At 40.1% G+C, this 20,647-nt stretch overlaps 13 protein-coding genes across 13 annotated transcripts; 4 read left to right on the forward strand and 9 right to left on the reverse strand.

The window, feature by feature from the left end:
• Nucleotides 1–21: 21 nt before the first annotated feature.
• TOA2 (transcription initiation factor IIA subunit gamma) lies at nucleotides 22–381 on the forward strand (the record flags this gene model as incomplete). Its single annotated transcript, XM_037288016.1, has 1 exon — nucleotides 22–381. The coding sequence occupies one exon, from the start codon at nucleotides 22–24 to the stop codon at nucleotides 379–381; it is 360 nt and encodes a 119-aa protein (XP_037143911.1).
• Nucleotides 382–652: 271 nt separating this feature from the next.
• Nucleotides 653–1,771, forward strand: TAP42 (Tap42p; the record flags this gene model as incomplete). The annotated part of the gene is made up of 1 exon (XM_037288017.1): nucleotides 653–1,771. The coding sequence occupies one exon, from the start codon at nucleotides 653–655 to the stop codon at nucleotides 1,769–1,771; it is 1,119 nt and encodes a 372-aa protein (XP_037143912.1).
• Nucleotides 1,772–1,827: 56 nt separating this feature from the next.
• Nucleotides 1,828–4,908, reverse strand: NUP120 (Nup120p; the record flags this gene model as incomplete). Its single annotated transcript, XM_037288018.1, has 1 exon — nucleotides 1,828–4,908. The coding sequence occupies one exon, from the start codon at nucleotides 4,906–4,908 to the stop codon at nucleotides 1,828–1,830; it is 3,081 nt and encodes a 1,026-aa protein (XP_037143913.1).
• Nucleotides 4,909–5,148: 240 nt separating this feature from the next.
• On the reverse strand, nucleotides 5,149–6,846 carry FAR8 (Far8p; the record flags this gene model as incomplete). The annotated part of the gene is made up of 1 exon (XM_037288019.1): nucleotides 5,149–6,846. One exon carries the CDS (start codon nucleotides 6,844–6,846, stop codon nucleotides 5,149–5,151), a length of 1,698 nt encoding a protein of 565 aa, XP_037143914.1.
• Nucleotides 6,847–7,221: 375 nt separating this feature from the next.
• On the reverse strand, nucleotides 7,222–7,725 carry TMA19 (Tma19p; the record flags this gene model as incomplete). Its single annotated transcript, XM_037288020.1, has 1 exon — nucleotides 7,222–7,725. The coding sequence occupies one exon, from the start codon at nucleotides 7,723–7,725 to the stop codon at nucleotides 7,222–7,224; it is 504 nt and encodes a 167-aa protein (XP_037143915.1).
• Nucleotides 7,726–7,944: 219 nt separating this feature from the next.
• On the reverse strand, nucleotides 7,945–8,748 carry OAR1 (3-oxoacyl-[acyl-carrier-protein] reductase (NADPH); the record flags this gene model as incomplete). Its single annotated transcript, XM_037288021.1, has 1 exon — nucleotides 7,945–8,748. The coding sequence occupies one exon, from the start codon at nucleotides 8,746–8,748 to the stop codon at nucleotides 7,945–7,947; it is 804 nt and encodes a 267-aa protein (XP_037143916.1).
• A 274-nt stretch (nucleotides 8,749–9,022) lies between these two features.
• On the reverse strand, nucleotides 9,023–11,239 carry DEF1 (DNA damage-responsive RNA polymerase-degradation factor DEF1; the record flags this gene model as incomplete). Its single annotated transcript, XM_037288022.1, has 1 exon — nucleotides 9,023–11,239. The coding sequence occupies one exon, from the start codon at nucleotides 11,237–11,239 to the stop codon at nucleotides 9,023–9,025; it is 2,217 nt and encodes a 738-aa protein (XP_037143917.1).
• Nucleotides 11,240–11,750: 511 nt separating this feature from the next.
• MDM35 (Mdm35p) lies at nucleotides 11,751–12,008 on the reverse strand (the record flags this gene model as incomplete). The annotated part of the gene is made up of 1 exon (XM_037288023.1): nucleotides 11,751–12,008. The coding sequence occupies one exon, from the start codon at nucleotides 12,006–12,008 to the stop codon at nucleotides 11,751–11,753; it is 258 nt and encodes an 85-aa protein (XP_037143918.1).
• A 196-nt stretch (nucleotides 12,009–12,204) lies between these two features.
• ASK1 (Ask1p) lies at nucleotides 12,205–12,990 on the reverse strand (the record flags this gene model as incomplete). The annotated part of the gene is made up of 1 exon (XM_037288024.1): nucleotides 12,205–12,990. The coding sequence occupies one exon, from the start codon at nucleotides 12,988–12,990 to the stop codon at nucleotides 12,205–12,207; it is 786 nt and encodes a 261-aa protein (XP_037143919.1).
• Nucleotides 12,991–13,557: 567 nt separating this feature from the next.
• Nucleotides 13,558–14,559, forward strand: SFK1 (Sfk1p; the record flags this gene model as incomplete). The annotated part of the gene is made up of 1 exon (XM_037288025.1): nucleotides 13,558–14,559. The coding sequence occupies one exon, from the start codon at nucleotides 13,558–13,560 to the stop codon at nucleotides 14,557–14,559; it is 1,002 nt and encodes a 333-aa protein (XP_037143920.1).
• Nucleotides 14,560–14,845: 286 nt separating this feature from the next.
• Nucleotides 14,846–17,446, reverse strand: HG535_0C05470 (uncharacterized protein; the record flags this gene model as incomplete). Its single annotated transcript, XM_037288026.1, has 1 exon — nucleotides 14,846–17,446. One exon carries the CDS (start codon nucleotides 17,444–17,446, stop codon nucleotides 14,846–14,848), a length of 2,601 nt encoding a protein of 866 aa, XP_037143921.1.
• A 566-nt stretch (nucleotides 17,447–18,012) lies between these two features.
• Nucleotides 18,013–19,965, forward strand: HOF1 (formin-binding protein HOF1; the record flags this gene model as incomplete). Its single annotated transcript, XM_037288027.1, has 1 exon — nucleotides 18,013–19,965. One exon carries the CDS (start codon nucleotides 18,013–18,015, stop codon nucleotides 19,963–19,965), a length of 1,953 nt encoding a protein of 650 aa, XP_037143922.1.
• Nucleotides 19,966–20,028: 63 nt separating this feature from the next.
• CSE4 (centromeric DNA-binding histone H3-like protein CSE4) lies at nucleotides 20,029–20,646 on the reverse strand (the record flags this gene model as incomplete). Its single annotated transcript, XM_037288028.1, has 1 exon — nucleotides 20,029–20,646. The coding sequence occupies one exon, from the start codon at nucleotides 20,644–20,646 to the stop codon at nucleotides 20,029–20,031; it is 618 nt and encodes a 205-aa protein (XP_037143923.1).
• Nucleotide 20,647: the final 1 nt, after the last annotated feature.

The following is a 20,647-nucleotide window of genomic DNA, read 5'->3' on the forward strand; positions in this document are numbered from 1 at the left end:
TTTTTGTGCGAGGTTCGAAATATGGCCATTCCCGGGTATTATGAGTTGTATCGTAGAAGTACTGTAGGAAATAGTCTGGTGGACGCTTTAGATACGTTAATCAGCGATGGGAGAATCGAGGCTTCTTTAGCAATGAGAGTGTTGGAAACCTTTGATAAAGTTGTTGCAGAAACTCTGAAAGATAATACACAATCAAAGCTGACTGTAAAGGGTAATTTGGATACTTACGGATTTTGTGACGATGTTTGGACTTTTATTGTCAAAAACTGTCAAGTAACAGTTGAAGGAAACCTTGATGGTGTTAGTGGCGGTGATAATCATACAACGGTATCTGTTGATAAGCTAAGAATAGTTGCATGCAACTCAAAGAAAAGCGAATAGTGTGATGAGGGGGCGGTAGGTGTAACCTTGCATTTTCTCCTTTTTACTTACGGCCACTTTAGGGAGAAACTCATTACTAGTTATTTTATTAAATTTTGTAATACTGGGTAGAATTATAATAAGGTACTTCATAATTTCTAAGTGAGTTCTTGTTTTCTCACCTTAATTTCTCAGGCATAATTAAAAAATGTCCTCTTTAACAATCCTAGAAAAATTCATCATACTCTTTTAAGATTACAAGCCACTATTCTAAAAAAATACACTGATATAAATGTCCATTGCCCAAGAGTTTGACTTGATCATCAAAACATATAATGACAAGATTGTTCATCCTGCATCAAGACAAGATTCGCCAGAATTTCAAAATTTAATTTCATCGACTATTGAAAAATTACTGACTTTGAAAAATACAGTGTATACAAAGCTATCCTTGTTTAGTACGAATGAAACCGTTGAAGATATGACTACAAGCTCCTTAAAGTTTTTATCAATAGATTACTATTTGGCAATGCTTTTCTCCAGAAAACAAGTAACCGCTAATCAGGTTGAGAATAGCGAGAACAGAAATAAGCTAAAATTGAAGTTCTTGGAAAAGTCCCTGCAACTCTTCATGCAGTTTATCGTTAGTCTGGATCAAAGCGAAATTCTAGATTCTTATTTATCCAAAAAGATTAATTCTTTTGAGCATACATACGAACCAACACTGAAGGAAATGTACTCTCAACCGTCAAACAAGGATGATCTCTCGGGTGCTCAATTGAAAAGACAGCAAAAAATTGAGGTATATCGTACTACAAAAGCTATAAATGAGAAATTGGCTTTTATTGAATCAAAATATAAAAACATAGATGATAATGATGATATCGATGATTTTCAAGATGGTGAAGAACTTTTACGAGAATTGTATCTTCAAAAATTGAAAAGTTTGGCTTATGATACCTTTGACAACGTTGAAAAGATTCTTTATGAGGGTGAATTATTGAAGAACTTTACACGGAACCCAGAACACCAACGAAGACAGCCGGAAATGGTCGATTCAAGCAGTAGCAGTGGCTATACAGAGAAGCTAGAGTCATTGAATAAACCACTAATCTCAAAGGAGGGTAAAGTCCTCAGAAATTTCACACTATTGGACAAGAAGAGTGAGCTCCAGAGAAAGGTGCGTGGTTATGGCCAATATGGACCTACAATGTCCGTAGAGGAATTCTTGGAAAAAGAGTGGGAGTCTGGTAGAGTTCTTCAGGGTGGTGAGGTTACTCAAGAGCAAAGTAAGGAAGATGCCGAGGATAATGAGACATTACAGGATATAGAAACATACAAAGCCCGTGAATGGGATGAGTTCAAAGAAGCAAATCCAAGAGGTAGCGGGAATACCACCAATAGAGGTTGATTGAGGTTTTTATACATGGATTAAATAGAGCAAAAATATGTCATTTTTAACTTGTACTAAATGTTCTCCAATTCCTTTTTCAGGTCAGAAATTTTCAAAATCTCACTTCCATTCAAAATCCATCGATCTCTCTCATCATCAAATGTACAGAGGACGTTAATAACTATCAGAAAGCACCTTCTTTTCAGTTCAGAATCTTTAGGATTCAGTCTCGAATAGTGGTACATCAACTCTGCAGCGGCCCTTTCATGGTTGTTTACAACATGAAAACAATAAAGTTTCTTCAAATTTGTCCAGTTATTATCCTGCAGCTGGGACGCGAGAATGCTCTTGATAATTTTGTAGTCTGAAATCGAGAGATATAGGCTATTATTATGTGAATGGCAGAGTTTTAAAAGGGTTGCGAAAAATGTGTCAGATTGTCCTGTACTCTGCAATACCTTTTCAAAATAATTCTTCCTGATGTCATCTGAAAGGGTGTCGTGATTGAACCGCAAAACGTCCAATCCTTCAGCAAACAGACTGAAATGGAAAAGAAGATCTAAATACAGCTTCAATTGGTATTGTCTAAATTCCACAGGCTCAATTATATCAACATTTTTCATTGAGTACTCAATGGATTTCTTGATGCACTTGAAAGCATAATCGACACTATTTCCTCTGAAAAAAAGAACTGATAGTTCATAGTAGTATGAGGAATGTCTATAAGGAACTTTAAATGATGAAACTAGTGGTTTCCATATGTTATTTGCGGGACGATTTGCTAAATCACTAATGCACAAAGGTAATGACTCAGCAATTGACACGGCGTAATCGTGCAATTGAAAGAATTCATAAGCCCGTTCATACTGATCACAAACAAAAAACATCATTGCCAGCATTAACTCTTCAACTTGGTCATCGCGGATATAAAATGACCACCCGATGTCCATTAAAAGTTTGCTTTTGAATCGTCTTTGATCATCTATTGTTTGATAACGACAAACATGCGTGTCGAAAAATCTCATGAAGTAGAAATTCATCGCCAAAGAGCTGTCATAAATGTTAGACAGACAACATGCGAGAAAATTCCTCCACTGAGAATATGATCCTAGTTGAATTCCCAACTTTGGCCTTGTAGTCTTGGCAAAAACGTCTTCAATCAATAGACATTTATCGATTCGATAAAGTGATAAAATTAGGGACTGCTTAAAATGTAAGTCAAGCAAAATATTCAATTGATTTGAAAACGATGTAGAGTCAAAATCCAAAAATGCAAAAGTCAACAAAACCTGGAATACGAAATGACGTTGAATGAAAATAACCTGATAAAAACTCTCCATTATAACAACTGATGAAAAACCATCTCTAATTATCGACACAATAAAATCATTGGCGTGCGCTGTAAGATCGTTGATGTGATTGTATATGAGATCATTAAGAAGTGCTATAATATCAAGCGAACTGAGAGCTCCAAATAGTAGCTTCAAATTTGAAACCTCAAAATTTGACTCTAAATCACTCTTGAAAATGCTAGTAAATTTTTCATTTAATGTCTGACTCTTTGAAATTTCACCACTGACGATCGCGATGAATTTTTCAGCAACGTTTGATAATACTTGTCTTGACAAAGTGGTTGAGAACCCATGCAATGACTTCAAGTATCGTGTCAGGTCATCTTCATTATACTCATTATGAATATTGTAGTAAACATTTTCTAGCGTTGAATTTATGGCGAACACAGAATAATTGTATCTTCGTAAACAATTTGTGACAATAATCTCATTTCGGTATATAGTCAAAGAGGAGACTTCGTCACTTTTGTTTTTCAAATCTCGCAAAACTGTTTCTAAGTTAGCCAAATAATCCATAGTGCATGGCTCGCCAGCCAAAATAATAATATTATTTTCACTTAATACTTTGTGTGCTTGTTTAAAGGCTTCTTCCGAGTAGCGCGTTTTCAAATTAAGGTAACCTTTTTCAGTATCGCCATTCACCTTTAAATCTTGTTCCGCTTCCATATCGCTTAATGACCTGTTGGTAGATTCTATCCACTCGTGTGCCTGCATATCTTCATCTGAAAGATTTAGAACTTGCAGTTTGCTAATGCAACCACTTTTCCATAAGACCGCAATGTTTAGATACGATGAACTCAAGTTGAAATCCAATGGTTTTAACATTGCCAAATCGACTAATGACCAGATTGATGATGATGAAAGATTTGTTGGAATTACACTTTTCCGATTGAAAATAATTTTTCCTTTGCCATCGACGCTAAGCTCGGCAATTTGGAAAATGCCATTTCCAAATGGTAGATAAATGGTTAAAAAGTTACTGAACATTGTCATATATTCTCCTGGTGCTTCATAGGTCCTATTAACTGCATTTTCAAAGTAATTGCTTTCGGCCAAATTCACCTCAAGAACCAAAGAGAAATCCTGCAGGTTCCAAAATTTTAAATGACAATGCTGGGTTAAAACAATTAAAAATTTCTGCAAATATACAACGCAGGAAATAGCTCTTTCACATTTAGTTGATTGTTTTCTTGTAAATATTTGTGTTATACTCTGCAAATATGAGTTATCGTTGAATAATATTGGCTCCAAATAAGAATTCTCACATTTTCTTAGCCCCAGTAATCCGCCATCCTCGAGAAACACGATAAAAAATTCTGCAGAAACAGCACAAAGAAGATGAGGAACTCGCACTGTGAAATCATATGGGTTAAGGATATTGAACCAATTTTCACCAAGTGACTCGTTGTCAGAGTGTAGAAAATCAATGGGTAGGGCAATGGACAGGACTACGCCATCCCGTAATATCATATTGATTGCCAGTTTTGTGTCGATCTCCTGAATGGTGAAAGTGTAATTTTTGTTCAATGTTGGATTTGGCAAAAATAAATTTACAGTTTTTCCATTTGTGATACTGCCGATAGTGTAGAGAGTCAAAACACTGAAATCCATGGAAAAGTGGTACGACAAATACTCATTGTTTGACAGTTCGAACGTGTTGGAGTAATCGCTGTCTCCCCTTTGATAGTCAATTGATGTTTCTGATAAAGTCTCATCATTGAAATATAAATTGACGATATTCTTAGACAAAGTGCGTTTATCAAATTCCAGTAAATTTACGTCCACCTTGGACAAAAGCAACATTGCGTCAGCCAAACAATTAAAGGGTTTACGTCTTGTCTTGGGTTACCCAAGACTAGTTTAACTTAGCATGTTTACTGATGATCTCGCATTTAATTTATTTTTGGGATTTTTCCAATACTAACCTAGTTAGTACTTCGAAGAAGCAAGATGATGCTTCGTCCTAGATGACATTGAAACAGCTATTAGATTATGGGACGTACAAATGTGTAGATATATGTACAGTTAGGATATTGGATGCTATTAGCTATTAGGATCTGTTAATGCTATCGTCCTAATACCGCCACTGGTACCATTTATGACGATAACAGTGGTCGAATTAACAGTGGTGCTATCGATAGCGACAATTTTATCATTTGAAGAAATCGATTCACCAGGTGTTGGGTAAGTTTCAATGATGGTGTCTAAGTCACCTAGCTTTCTTACTTCAATGCAGCCATTTTCATATGAAATGATAACCTTGTCGTTGGCTGGCCTATATACTATATTTGCTGGCCGAGTGTTGAGAACGTATTTTACAACGATCTTTTTCTGATCAAATGAATAAACCAATATTGATTTCTGATATTCAATCAACATCTTGGAGCTTTTCTTATCCAAATGCAGAACTGGCTTATAATCATTATCCGAAGTTTTGGAAAGTGAGCTGCTCAGACTAATCGTTTGAAGAACTTTACCTTGGCAGTTGTAAATAACCACCTCATACGGGTCAGCATGCAAAACAAGCAATGATTTTTCGGTCATACCAAATTCTGCTGCTAGAGGAATTTTTTGCAAAGGTATCAAAAACCTTTTGCTTTCGATGATAGCTGGAGTAAAACCATTAACTTGAATTGATATTTCTATTACATGTATTTTTCTTTCGGTGACAAGCAAAACCGCATTTTTTTTGAATGCATGACATACTATATCTGAGAATTCAATTTGGTTGGTTTTTGAATCTCTTGTTTTCTTGTTATCAAATATTTTCAATTGTGAGACTGGTTTCTCACTTTCCGACGTAAACAATTTGATACCCTCATCATCTAATATCAGAAATTTATTCGTGTCTAGCCAGTAGATATCCAGTAGCGACAATGATATACCTTCAAATTTTTTCAAGGGAGAATCTGCACAATTGAAATTGTTATCAATGTACCATAAAGATAAGTGACCATCTTTGGAAAATGTGATAACATGGTTATGTGAAGCCTTCATTTTTATAATTTGATGACTATCACTTTTAAAGAGGCTAGAGGCTTTTCTTGCTTCGTCGTTGCCGCCAACATGTGCCGTATGATCCTCGTTTGACATTGATCCTTGTGAAGCGGCCTTATCACGGGCGAATAGAGAGGATAACCTGCGTGGCCTAACGCCACCGCATGAATCATTATTAGTCTCTGTGTTCGCGATAACGGTAGCTGCATCCGAGTGCGTATCTTCTGGAGGTACAAGAGATCTATCATCCATGACCTCCTGCAAAGCTTCCGTTTGATGCATACTACTAGGAGCTTCCACTACTCCATCGCTATCAATCATATCATGTTGTGCAATTGGTTGATTCAGATTCATTTTTTCCAAGTCATGGACAGATTCCTGCTTATCATTTAACGATCGTAATTGTGTTGTGATGTTAGGACTCTTGAAAAGATATATAATCTCCTTCACATTATCTTGGACTGCCATCTTGGACTTCATCAGTTGTGTCAAATCAACATTATTCTCCTCATTGGCCAATTCCAATGAACATTCTTTGTCTTTGTAAGAAGGGGATTTCAACTTCACTAACTGATACTGTAGATCTTTATTCTCGCCCTCCAATAGCGCTATCCTAGCTTTCATTTCCGAGCGCTCCAACTCCCATGCAATTCTATCCCGTTCATTTCTTGTGAATTCTGTCTGTAGGTAGTGCATTACCCCAGGTAAAGTATAATGCGGTTGCATCATGACCTGGTTATTCATCTTTAAAAGAAGCGCCAAATCTCAAGATCTCAGCACACAAGCCCAGAATTCAACAGAGAGTAAATGTATCTACAGTTCTCCCCAATATGGCTTGCGAATACAGTTTCCTGCTACTAATCCTTTCCAAGAAGAAATGATAACACAGGTTCAAATGTTTCAACTCCGCGAGGTAATCAAAGACAAAGTCACATGGGGGCAACAAAGGTGCGAGTAGCGATAACTTTTACCTTATTCAAAACGGCTTATTACGTGCTGCTCACGCAACAGACTGCATTCAAAAATTATACAATTTGTTGTTTACTTCTACTTTATATTTTGTTATTATGTGAATATAGAATGAGGAAGCGCGATTACAGAACGATAAGATTGCGTTGCTTAGATCTTTTCTTCGTCCACACCATGTTTCCAGATGGCAACAAATGGGGTAACACCGTCTTCACGGTAGTTCAACATGACGATCATGGCATCTGGGTCCATAGATTCACCAGTGTAGAATTCCCAGTCTTTAAAAGAACCAATAACTTTCTTGGCGTAAGCTTGGGCACCCTTTTCGAAAGTTGGAATAGCATCTGGGTTAGTGTCTTGCAATTTGCTCTTGACAGACTTCATGTAACCCTTGATGTAAGTCAAGAAGGATTTTTTGTCGAAGGCAGTTGGTTGCAAACGGAAAGAGTGAACAACGTTGTTGACAACTTCAGAACCATCATCAATGTCATCACCACCGTCTTCAGCGGAAGGGTTTGCACCGATATCAACGTTGTCACCACCAACCTTGACCATAGCACAGTCAGCTTCGTAGATGGCACCATCGACCTCCTTCAAGTCGTAGGCATCGGACAATAATTCGTCACCAGAGAAAATATCTTTGTAAATTAGCATTGCGAATCACGAAACAGTATGTAAATCAGAACCTAGGCATTATGTTAGTGATTGAAAGTGAAGAGGTAGGAATATATTGGTGAAATGTTATATAAAATTTTGCCAGGTGGGTTAGATTTCCTCATTCTGGATGGGCCGAAAAAGATGAAAAAAAATTTTCAACGTTAACGTGAAGAGTGATGCAAACGCGATGAGCTGTATGTGATGAGTTCAATACAGTTACTCTGTGGAATTGTATATATCCCAGACCTGTGACGCTATTTGCTCTGGGGTACATGTACCGAAAGTGCTGGCGAGCTTCTGAAGGTGCGATTGCCCATCGCATTCTAAGCCTTTGAGCATATCTGTGGCAGGGACTAGGCCGGGTGAGATTGATACGATAGCGATGTTGCAGGGGTTTACCTCTTGCGCCACTACTTTGGTGTATTGGGACAATGCAGCCTTTGATGCTGCGTATACTGAGGTCCCTGGAACTGTGAGGTCAGACGTGGCAAGAACGGAACAAATGTTGATTATGCAGGGCCGATTCGTGCGTGTGTCAGCGCGAGTTCGTTTGCGATTCTTGATCATCTGTTTCAGAGTCATATTAGTTAGGCTTACGCTGCTCATGAAGTTCACGTTCATTAATTTCGTAATTGTGTCGACATCTGTTCTAACACTTAGGGACTGCTGTGTGATTCCAGCGCAGTTGACTAAAAGAGTGGGTTGATAAATTGTATCACTATCCTTCCACATGTCATATAATGGAAAGTAGCCGGACTTGTTCTCGTGGTAATCTATGCCGAAGTGCTTCTCGCTTGCGGTCCATTGCGGCCATTGACTTAGATCTATTGCTAGCGAGCGATGTCTTTGTTTCTCGTGTATAAGCATTAGTGGGTCATCAAGTTTAATCCCTTCGATGCTCTTCTTGGAAGAAGCTATGGCAATACAGCTTATGCCCTCCCTTGACAATCTATTGACTATAGATTTTCCAATACCTCTTGAAGCACCAGTGACAATTGCGACCGGAAGAACATTTGTCATTAAGAGAGCAGGCAAGGTTTCTGTTGACAGGGGTCTTTTGCCGCACAGTAAGTGTTCCTTTTTTTTTTTCAAGTCGAATGTTATTATAGTAAAGCAACACAAAACATAACCGTTTTTTACATCTTTAAACAAGTTAACATATACATATATGCAGAGACATTCAACTATTGAATGTCTGAACTATCCCAGAGCCTGAATAGTTACGACTTATTGTACTAAATACATTATCCCATACTTTTTTATACAAGAAATCAGAAGATACCTTTTACTAAGTTTAGTAGAACCCTCTTGATGCTTGAGATGTGTAATCGTAGCCAGTGTAGCCATATGCCATACCTTGCTGAGCAGCAGCAGCGGCTGCGGCAGCTGCTTGTTGTTGTTGCTGTTGAAATTGATAGTATTGTTGAAATTGAACCTGCTGTGGATTCATCGGTTGCTGACCATTTTGAGATGCTAGATTGCCTTGTCCTTGTTGTTGTGAAGATTGTGCCTGTTGAGCTTGAGCTTGAGCTTGTTGAGCTTGCTGAGCTTGCTGAACTTGCTGAGCTTGTTGAGCCTGTTGAGCCTGTTGAGCCTGTTGAGCCTGCAGTTGCTGAATATCTTCAGCTTGCTGTGATGGTGATTGAGATTGTACTGGACTTTGTTGACCCTGTCTACCCTGACCCTGTCTACCTTGTGCTTGTTGTGGTTGGTAGTAGTTGTATCCAGCTTTTGGAACTTGATAAGGATATTGACCAGCCATACCATATTGTGGTTGAGCATATGGAAAGGACTGTTGGTAGAAATGAGCATAATATGGCATGAAAGTACCACCATAAGGTTGCTGTTGCTGTTGCTGTTGTTGTGGTTGGGCATGGGAAGTAGCTGGAGATGCTGTGCTAGCGGTTGCCATATCAGGTGTTCCTGCAGCAGCAGCCTGACCATAGCCTTGAGGCAAATGGTAAAGGTTTGACCCAGAAGCTCCACTAGTACCAGCAGCAGCAGCACCTTGTTGCGTTGGCTGTTGATACTGTTGTTGACCGTAGTAGCTTTGAGAGTCGAACATGCCAGGGTAGGAATAACCTGGAAATTGATTTTGATACATGTAATATTGCTGTTGAGCAGCATTAGCGCCTGGCTGCTGCTGTTGCTGTTGATTTTCAGCATATTGCTGTTGCTGTTGCTGTTGTGGTTGTTGCTGCTGCTGTTGTTGTGACAAATATTGCTGTTGTTGCTGTTGATAATATGCTTCCTCTTGCTGTTTAACATCAATACCTTCCACAATTGGTTGTTCTTGCTTTTCAACTTGTACTTCGACTTGAACAGGTTCCTGTGGTGAGTTTGCAATTGTTGATTCTGTTATAGTGATTGTCTCTTCCACTGGAACAGCCTTGACATCATCTTGAACAGTAGATTCTTGCTGTTTCTGCTCTTGATTTTGTTGCTGCTGTTGTTGTTGCAGTTCATCGCTTTTGCCACTTCCATTTTCTTGTTTAGCTTCTTTCTCTTGCTCGAGTTGTTGATCAAGACTTTCATCCTGGGGTTTTTCCTGTTCTTGCTGCTGTTGTTGTGGACTACCTAATGGTTCCAAAAGAGTTTGATCTGATTTTACGACTTCATCAGCTTTTGCTATGCTTTCAACTTCTTTCCTTAATCCATTAACATTACTAAAGGCTGAAGGTTTCTTTTGAACAATTTTTGGTTTAGGAGATGCAATTGCAGCCCAAGACATTTTCTTTGGCTTTTCCACATTAGATGGCGTTGACGCATTGGGAACTGGTTTATTTGTCTTTGACAGACTTGAAGTTTCTATCGTTTCGTTAGTTTTTGGTTCATCAACTTTTCGCTCATCAATACTTTCATCCAATACCTTTTTTTCTTCTGGAAATTCCTCTTCGTCACCCACAGGATCCTTTGCTTCATGCGACTTCTTTTTGTTTTCTGAAGATGCGATAGCTGCCCAAGAGCTTGAATTTGTCACCGGTTTACTACGAGAAGCATTTGCTACAGATTTCGAGCCATCCTCATTATGTCTGGTGGCTCGTGTTCCTTGTTGAGCTCCTCCCGCTGACTGTGATTGTCCGCCCCTTTTACTTCTTGCACCGCTGCTGCTATTAGAAAACTTTGGACCTGAAACGGAGCTCCCGTTTTGAGCCGATTTGGAATGGTGACTATGAGTATGACTATGATGTCCATGAGTTATAGAACTGTGATGCGACGAACCACCATCTTGTTCCTGCACCGATAGTGATTGTTGCTGCTGCAGCTGTAGTTGTTCCTGCTTCTTTTCCTGTCTTTCCTTTTTTGACGGTTTCTTTACCTCATCCCACTTGGTGGCCGCACCAGATGTAATCTTATCAATGATGGTCTCCAAATCATCATATTCATGAACTAGGTCAATTAGATCGTCGTTTGTCCAGTCAGGGAACAATTCTGTTAAAGTCTCCAACTTGAATTTAACCTCTGGATTCAGTTTCTTGTTATGGCTAGACTTCCTAAACTGTGATGACATTACTACTATGTTATATTATGTGATTTGGTGGATCCTTGCTTGCGTTAACTGTCTTTATCGATAATGAACCTCTCTAAAAACAAACCTGAGAAAACAAACAAAAAAAAGATGATGAAAATAGAATACGACTAGAGTTCTTGACAAGTTGCCGGTACGTAATAAGTACTGCTGGGACTCGTTTGTTCTGTTTTTGCTCTCTGCTTGTTTCGACAGAATTAAATGTTGTCGACTTCCAACTTCTAACGCTCCCTACGAAAAAACGTTGTCCAAGTTTCAATTATCTGTCCTGTAAGAGAAAAAAATCAAAAATTTTTATTTCTTAATATCGTTTTAAACGTACTCATTGAATACGGCTCATAACCTTCTAACAATGCCCAACTATATAGCTACAAAGAGAGAGCTACGAAGAGTGGGCTAGGGTTCCGCAAGCCAAAGAGGTATTTACAGTTATTTGTTGCGTGCTGTTGCCGTTTCTTGTTGCCTGTGTGTTCGTACAGCTGAGAAGCGGAGTTTACTCCTGGTCCTTGATGGCTCCTCCGTCCTCAAACGGCGCCTCCTTCCTTGCCTCGTCGAGAGCACTTTTTATACCTTGTCGAGTCAGGTGGGTGTCAACACAGGCTGTGTAGGCGTACCACTGCTTAGAGCATTCGTTCTCCACAGACTTGCCCTTTAAAAACTTCTCACTATACCACTCGTTGAAGCAGCTGTCATATTCCTTTTTCAGGTCTGTACACTCTGGCGCGAAACTTGCAGACATTACGTTGCCCATAACAGATCTGTCACCTCAGCTTATCCACGGCCACCGTTACCCTTGCCAAACACCATGCGGTTGGACAGCTAATCGTCCCGTAAAAGTTCTGATCTGTTTGTAATGCCGACGGAAGACGGGCGGAATTCAGAATTAGGAGCAGATCCGGGTAACGGTACCGCAATAAAATGGTTCATGGCAACTGGTGTGGCTACAACTAGAGGTTAGACGCTGCACCTGCACCTGATCCCGATGCTGTGGCGAAATGTATAACCGTTCCTGGGACAGGGACTTCCTTGGTACTCTCGTCTTGGGTATCTTGGTGCACTTTCATTGGTGAGCTGCCCAACGAATCGTCTTCCTCGTCCGGGTTCCGCAGCTTATTGGAGTTTACATGCACAGGCGACAGCCCCATGCTAGAACTTGATCCATATTCTCTCTGCAGCAGCAGCGAGACTTTCCGCTTGCGCCTTTGCCTTTGCAGCGTGCTTCCATCGGCCTCTCTGGCCACTCTTTTACTGTCGTCGTCATTCTCTTCCTCGCTAGAATCGGAAGGCAACCGTAGTATCCGACCTGTCGTGGTCGTGGTCACATTTGCAGTGTGAAAGTCATCCTCACTCATGGACGCGTTGGATGGAGGTATAGCCAACTCACCCGACGAATCGACCAGTTTGCGGCCGCCCGCGGTGGGGAAAAGACTCTCTGGCTGCGCACCCTTGCTCGCTCCAGTGCCGCTCGCATCTAGCTGCTCCTCGACCACCAACGGATTGTTCAGCTTCAAATCGACAGCAGCCGTCTGCTGGAACATCGTGCCTAACCAGTTCCCGCTGTCCATTATATCGTCACATATCGCACCGTAACGCGTCACCTTGGGGATAATATTCTTCGTTATCGTGTTGAAGCAATAGCTTAAATTGGAGTCTATCTGCTGCAGCTGTAGAGTAATCTCTTGATCGAGCTTCTCAATTATTTCCTCCGGTTGATCCATACCTGATGGCCTCATGCATAGAATCCCCCAGCAAGCTCAAGCTCAGATTCCGACTCGAGTTCTGTCTGTATTCTGTTACTTTCTAAAATGATTGTTTTTTTTAGCGCAAAAAACTACATACCGCTGCTGCTACATATCTTATAAGGGAGAGGCTACTGGGGAAGGCTACCCGTCTGGGTGGCTACATCACTACTTCTAGAGCGATACTAGAGGGCGCAGAAGTATACACAAACTTGCATGCTCTAATCAAGATACGTAATTTTTCGTGTATATGCAGCTGTGTGCAGCGGCTATCTCAGAATGTTGTCAAGTAGGCGTAGATGTGCCAAAAATATCGCTTAGTAACGGATTTTGAAAAATTAAAATCAATGGGAAAAAGCAACAATTAGGTGGATGAAAAAACCAGCAATTGCACATTATAACAAGTGCGAAGTTAATTTAGGTTACAGGCTAGAGTTATTGGTCGTAACTCACTCGCTATAAGAACAGTTTGCGGATATCTGCTCTAAATCTAACGGTGGTGGGCGACAGAGGAAAGAACATTAAAGTGGCCCTCGAAATTAAATAGCTCAAATATTCATTATGTCCCGTAAACCTGGTAATTATTTTTTTCTCCTGCCAATAATTGCTTTTGTACCATGGTATGGTATGTTAATAGCGATGCTGGCGTGTTGGGCAGGCCAGGGCCATCCCATATACTGGTTCATGAACCCGGGGCAATTTCCGGTGTACATATCCGACATTGGTGCAACTAATCTGAACCCATTATTCATCTCATGTGCAGCTTGGCAAGGGCTATTCTACGTTATTACTGTAGCGTGTGAGTTTTACCAGAGAGCAGGTTATTGGCCGTTCCATGCCCGCCCCAGGGATGAGGTCCCTCAGGATGATACTTCGTTCAAGTCGATGAAAACTCAATACAGTGAGTTGCTGCTGTCTGCAAAATTTCTGATGCCACCTTGGTACAGCAAGGATGAAAGGAACCTCATATTTGCATCGTTTGTGCTGGGGGTAATCGGAGAACTAGGTCTATTATTTTGTTCGATCTTCACTACTGCCAAGTACCATGACGTTCATATGTCCATGGTCGTGGTTTTTGTTGTGTTCATGTGTTTATCCATCTGGTGCAACATTATAGAGTACTTCATGATGGGCAGGCATTATGCATTACTGCACCCATTAGCATTCACAGACAATGACCGCTTAACAATTGATGACATAAAGTGGTATCAGATCAAGGGTCACGTGTGGAATAAATTCATCATCAGTGCTCTGGTCAAGTTCGTATGGTTAGTTTTAGCCATTGTGTGGGCAATTTGTTTTGGTGCCATCGAGGACAGCTCTATCAGTGCATGTTTTGAATGGTTGTTGGCATTCTGGTTTGGTGTTTATTTCACCAACCTTTCTGTTGATTTCTACTTGGGCGGAAGGTATAAAAAATCCCGTTACTTCCACCAGGTTGAATCATTTGCTGGCTATTACAAGTATGAAAACTTAGTCAACTCTCAACAGCAGCATGCCACGGAGGAAACGGTAAGCATCGCAGATTCCCAAACGCCCTTGGGTGGATACATGCCAAATTAAACTGGAGACACACTTAAAATTTCCATTGTACATTACGATAGCCTCGATAGCTTCACCATCTGAGAAAGCTTAGATATATATCTTAAGTATATATTTATCTCTTCCAAGTTGTTTCTCTAAATTCGTACAGCCACGTGTATACGAGGCAGAACTTTTCGCTTAGATAACGAATTAAGAAATTTCAAGAAATTTTGAGATTGAATACATAAAAAATATATTTTAGGCCTGTTATACATAACCTAAACGAAAAGAGTAATTTGCAAGGGTCCAGTTGCAAACTTTAAAATTAGAAAACTTCTTTAAAATAGCTGTCCTTGTTTTTTTCCTCCGGCTCACTCGAATTATGAATATCGTCTGACTCTTGGGTAGCCTCCTTTGCATTTGGCACATCATCTGCTATCGATCCTTGAGAAAAGCCACTGAAAGTTGGGGCTAAATTGTTTTTCACTGGATCATCTTTTGTTGGAGACGATTTTGTTAGAGCTGAGCCCGCCGGTGCAGTTTGTTTATCTAGCACCTTTTTTCTTTTAGCATTTTCTGATCCAATGAAGAATTTCTCAGACCATGTTGGTTCGTCAGCCTTTGCCTCGGTAGTTTTTACCTCTGTTTTAGTATTTTCTGCTTCACCAGGTTTACTTTGAACTGCGTGTGTTGGAGTTGTACCATCGATTACACCGCTGGCAGCAACGACAGACTGGTTTGAATCGACAATACTTTGGTCGTTCTCCTTCACATTCTTTCCTAAATCCTCATCAACCTCGTCCTCTTCGTCAAGGTCTTCACTTACTGGTGGATTTTTGAGTTCTTCTGCCACGGAAGTTTGTAAATCTTTGTGCTGCTTGATGAACTCATCATAAGGCATCCCAATCAATACCTTGATTCTTTCTTCATCCAGCTTTTCGTCACCACGCGCTTCTGCGGCATCCTTCATTACCTCCAGCATTTTCAATTGTTCCTTCTTCAACTCAATTTCTGTCGCGTTCAATTGACTTTTACGTTCGTTTACTATCATTTCGACTTCTAACTGCTTTAAGCGAGCTTCTTCCGTGGATATTGCCGCTTGTTCTTTAACTTCTCTAGCTTGCTTAATAACATTAAGATTTAAATCTTCATGTAATTCATCTTTTGTCTGGCCAAGTGTTTCCAAATTTCCAATTTCCTGCTCTTGCTGCTCGTCATAGCTCACAATACCTCTTTGATATTTCAACAACATAACATTGTGATTGTCGATAGACTTATGGAGTTTTGAAATTTCGATATTGATTGTCTCCTTTTCAGCAATTAATCTTTCATGCTCTTCTTCTGCTTCTTGAACGGCATCATGATACGGTTTCAATAGTTCTTCTTGTTCTTTACGCGCCTCTTCCAAATCTTTGTCAATACTCTGGTCAAAGTTTGCTATCATCGCTTCATTCTCTTTAGCTTTTGATTTCAACAATTGCTGTAGTTCGGTTTCCAGATTAGATTGAAGTTGTGTGGTTTCTTCCAATTCCTTGTTTATTTCAGCAAGTTTTTCATCATTTTTCCTAATCAATGAGGCAAACCTTTTGGTTGCCTTGTCCTGTGCCCCTTGTTTTTCCTTAGCAATTCTAGATTCAGAACTTGCAACGTACGTTTCGTTATTACGCAGTTTAGTCGTCTGCAAAGATATCCATTCAGCATAACCTTGTTTGTAAGCGTCAGTTCTTTCCTTGATATCCAAGTCCGTTGCACGTTGATTGTCAGCTCTTTCTGAGACCTCTCCCAATAGAGGTGAAACCATATTCTTGGCGATGTTATCAATTTCATCTGGGGCTAGCCATAACCCGCCACCCATATTAATCTTATTTTGATAAGGTAATTTCTTTTCATTATTCTTCTTTACATGTTCCAGAGCAGCTTCATTGAATTTTTCGTTGCCAAACAATAACTTGTTATGATCCATTGCTTCAATCAACTTAAGCTCCTTCTCAGCATTTTCTCGGGCTCTTGCCAGAACTTGCTGTGAAGTTAACAATTTCAAGTACTCCTCTCTTTTTTTCTCATTTTCTTGATATTCTGGATCCATCAAAGTTTTAGGATCGATGTTCCTGACTGCAAATGCTGCATTTTCAGCAAGTCTGTAAGGATCAGCTTCCCTTTCGATAACCGAACTTTCGATTCTAGAAGACATTCTTTGCAAGGCTTCCTTGGTCAATAGGACGCTATTGCCCGCTGCTTTATTTGGAGCATCAGTTCTCAGACCATAAGAAAAGTTCTCGCGAGAAGGTGTTGTCCTGTCATGAATTCTCTTTTCAGCTTGTCTTTCAGCGCCGGAAAGAACTTTAGACATATTCAATGGCTTTGGTTTTGGGTTGACCTTTTCCTGCTGGGCGCTCACAGCCTGTGCGTTTGCATTGTAGGCGTGTGTCGCAGACGATAAAGAGTGTGCTCTACTACGGCTTGCAGTTGAACTACCACTCTTTGTAACTTTTTTGGTCCTACTATCGTTGGACACCAGTGAATAAGCTCTGGTTGCTGCTGACTGTGAACCCTCGTGGATTTTTGCCACTTCTATCTTTTTCACGGGCTCCAAACCCCTGACACCAACTTTGGTTGCTGCGCTGGCAGCACCTGGGTCCACATAAAGTCTCTTGTAAGCCGTGATAACCACTTTATTGTCATTTGCCAAGTTCGCAGCGATGTCTGATGCCATTCTTGGCTCGACAACTCCAGTACTCGTCTTGGTAGCTGGGGACTCATACACTCCATATTTCAACTTGGCTCTGTAGAGCGCCTCTTTGCTCAAAGGTTCTCCTGAAGTCTGATAAACCCCACCTTTCCTATCGCGGATGCTGCTACCAGTCTTCGCACCCGCAAGAAGAATTTCATTACGTTCTTGGTCGTTCACAGTGGAAACAAGTGACATAACGTTTCAGTTTACTTTCAATTTGTCTACACTGTTGCCAATGCTATAAATGTTTACGTCTACTACTTAAAATGAAGGGCATTTTATTACTTTTATCGTTTTCATGTTGCAACTTTCGTTTTTTATTATTCTATGCTTCCTCACCGCCCCTTGAAGGGACAAAAAATTCGAATTTGTTTAGCAAGTTTCAACTTCGAAATTAGCAAAAAAGGGAAAGAAGTTCCTAATAAGGAAAGCTATCTCCGTTTTCTGTCATAATTTTTAAAAAACATCCGAATTAGGAGCCTTGATATGGATTCCTTTTCCGCTTACCCAAAACGGTGACTACTTTATTTCGAAATGACATTTATACTCCGAAAACAGAAAAAGGTAAATAAGGGAATGAAAATAATCATGAATGGATAGTTTTTAGTCAAAGGCTCGATAAGTTAGCGAACTTGGGCTTGTTATTAAGAGTGATGATCGTTTCATATGTCTACTGCGAAAACGCTAGTTTGAAGTAGCAGTGCTTGGTTTACGCTTTTGTTTTGGTGGGTGCTAGTTGCGACGGTGCTGTAGTGACAAATATGAGCTACAATTTTGAACAATGCTTTTGGGATCCCTTTGACGATGGGGTAAATGTTTTACTAGAACACATATCCTCAGGAATCAAATCCTGTGACACCATGGTCCATTTCTTCAAACAGAGAAGCGAACTAGAAAAAGATTATGCGAGACGACTTGGTGCAATCAGCAACAAATTGAATAAGGACATTGAGGAAAAGCCAGAGTTCGGTAGCCTCTACAAAACCTACAATACAATCCTCAACCACGAGAAATCAAGAGCTCAAGCACATTCGAAGCAGAGCGAAGTAATAAATAGACAGGTTTATTCCGATATTAAGCTATTCGCACAGAATTTACAAGCAAAATACGTTACAATAAGCAGTAAAATCGAGAAACTCAGGCTGGATAAATACAATAAAAAAAAGGGCTGCGAGGAATTGAGCAAAAGACTTGAGGAAGCGCAAACTTTTGCTCGTGATTTGCAGCTGAATCAGAATAACATTATTGGTTCAAGAAAGATCGAACAAAACAGAAAGGAGCTGGCTAAATGGGAAAGTAACAGCCAGGAGTTTGCATTACAATTAGATGTTTTGAAACAGGAGTCTAGGGCGGCACAAAAATTTTGGTTTAAAGAGTGGGGAAATGTGACTCATGAATTACAAGAGATGGAAAGTGCAAGAATTTCTTTCTTACAGTCTAAGATCCAACAATACGCAGAAGCAACCACTGAAACAAGTCTTTTGGAACAAGCTAGAATGGATACACTTACGAATCAACTAGCTACTTTCACTGCAGCAGACGATATTAGGGATTTTTCAAATAATTTTGGTACTGGCAGATTGAGAGAAAAAACTCAACCCAATGCAAGCAGCTCGGTAACAGGAAACATCAAAGAAAGGAATATCAGTTCTCAATCACATAAACGAGACTCTTATGTAGAGAACATTCGGAAACTTTCCGCCCAGTTACAAAGACAAGGACAAAAGTCTTACAGTAGGTCAGTGCACGATAAAAATTCCAATGGGTATGCATATCAGGAACAGGAAAATAATTTTGAGCATCGATCTCAGTTACAACCTAGGCCAGAGCCAGAGCCTGAGTCTCTGCTAGACTCTTCATATAAGGCCACAAGAAGAGAGATTCGAGTAATTGAGTCTCCTAGATCCGAAAGAACTTCACCTGATGAAGTTACCAGATATTCACCACCAGAATTGAGAGTGGAAAGTCCGAAGGAGCATAAGAATGCATACTCCTCCTCTTCGGCAAGCTCCTCACAACCAACTGATTTCACTCACATTAAAAATCGTACAAGCTTTGATTCCATGGCAACATCAGTCAGTTCAATGGCCAGTAGCATAGATGATTCACGGAGATTCGCTAAATCTTGGAACTCTTCTAATAGAAAGAGAAAGTCATTGAGCAGTATTCAGAGACAGCAGTATGAAGAACAACAGCAACAACGACATTTATCTCCTTCACCAAATTCCACCGAACACACATCTAGAGTCGATGAAAACACAAAGATGAGAGATAGTAGTGCCAGCACTACTATTGTTAGTCGTCCGAATGGTGAAGATTATCATATTCGTCGAAAGTCTATGATTCTGAAGGATTCCAAGAGTCCGATAGAAGACGCTTTATATGAGATGGAAAGAATTAGAAGTATAGGGAGCGGTGATATTTTTGCATCATCAGAGAATGCAGTTGGACGAGTTAGAGATAATGGCGTGACTGTCACATTGCCCCTTGTAACAAGTGACGGTGAAACGGTTATCAAGTATGCCAAAGCAATATATCCATTAGCAAACAATGATGCCCCAGAAGTTGCTCATTTTCAGAAGGGAGATTATCTGCTGATTACATCTATAGTGAATGAAGACTGGTTTAGAGGTGAAGTTTATGAAAACAACGGTATAGACCGAAATCACGCGATTGGTCTAATCCCCTTCAATTTTATCAAAGTATTGAGCTGACGTCCTTATCCTGCTTCATTAATTATGTATATACCGTACATACATCCACCGCATATACAGTTTTCAAAGAAACTGGCCCCTGATCCTCCTTGCTAATTGCATGTCCTTCCGCATTATTGTTATCCTTTTGGCGTGCAATGCTAATAAATTCGTGTGCTCCATAAGTCCAACCAAATAAGCTTCGCTAGCCTCTTGTAAGGCGAGAATTGCCATAGATTGCCAACGCAGTTGCTGTTCTTCCGCGGTGAACTGATCTGTGACCTCTTTGACTAATCTTGCAAATGGAATCTTTGATATTAACAATTCCGTGGATCGCTGATACTTTCTTATTTCGATGAGCGCCAACTCACTGGGGGTATATTTTTTGTGCGTTTTACTGGCTATATTGTTTACTCTTCTTCTTCTCCGCTTAACAATCTCTTGGTGCTTCAGCTGTAACGGTTCTTTTGGCAAGTACCTATCCGCCTGAGAGCTCATATAAGGATGCTCTCGTACTCCATCGTATAAACTTCCTCCTTGCTGCTTTACTAGCAGCTTTCGACGCTCTCTGTTACGCTGTAATAGCGACTGTGCCCTTTCATTAATCTGTTGTTGTTCAATAGATAGCCTATTCACATTGCTTAACGTCCTGACGGCGGAACTACTTTGAACAATAATATTTCCTGGCTGTCTAAATTCCATT

The sequence above is a fragment of the Zygotorulaspora mrakii genome, chromosome 3 (genome assembly GCF_013402915.1).
Source record: "Zygotorulaspora mrakii chromosome 3, complete sequence".
Lineage (NCBI taxonomy): Eukaryota > Fungi > Ascomycota > Saccharomycetes > Saccharomycetales > Saccharomycetaceae > Zygotorulaspora > Zygotorulaspora mrakii.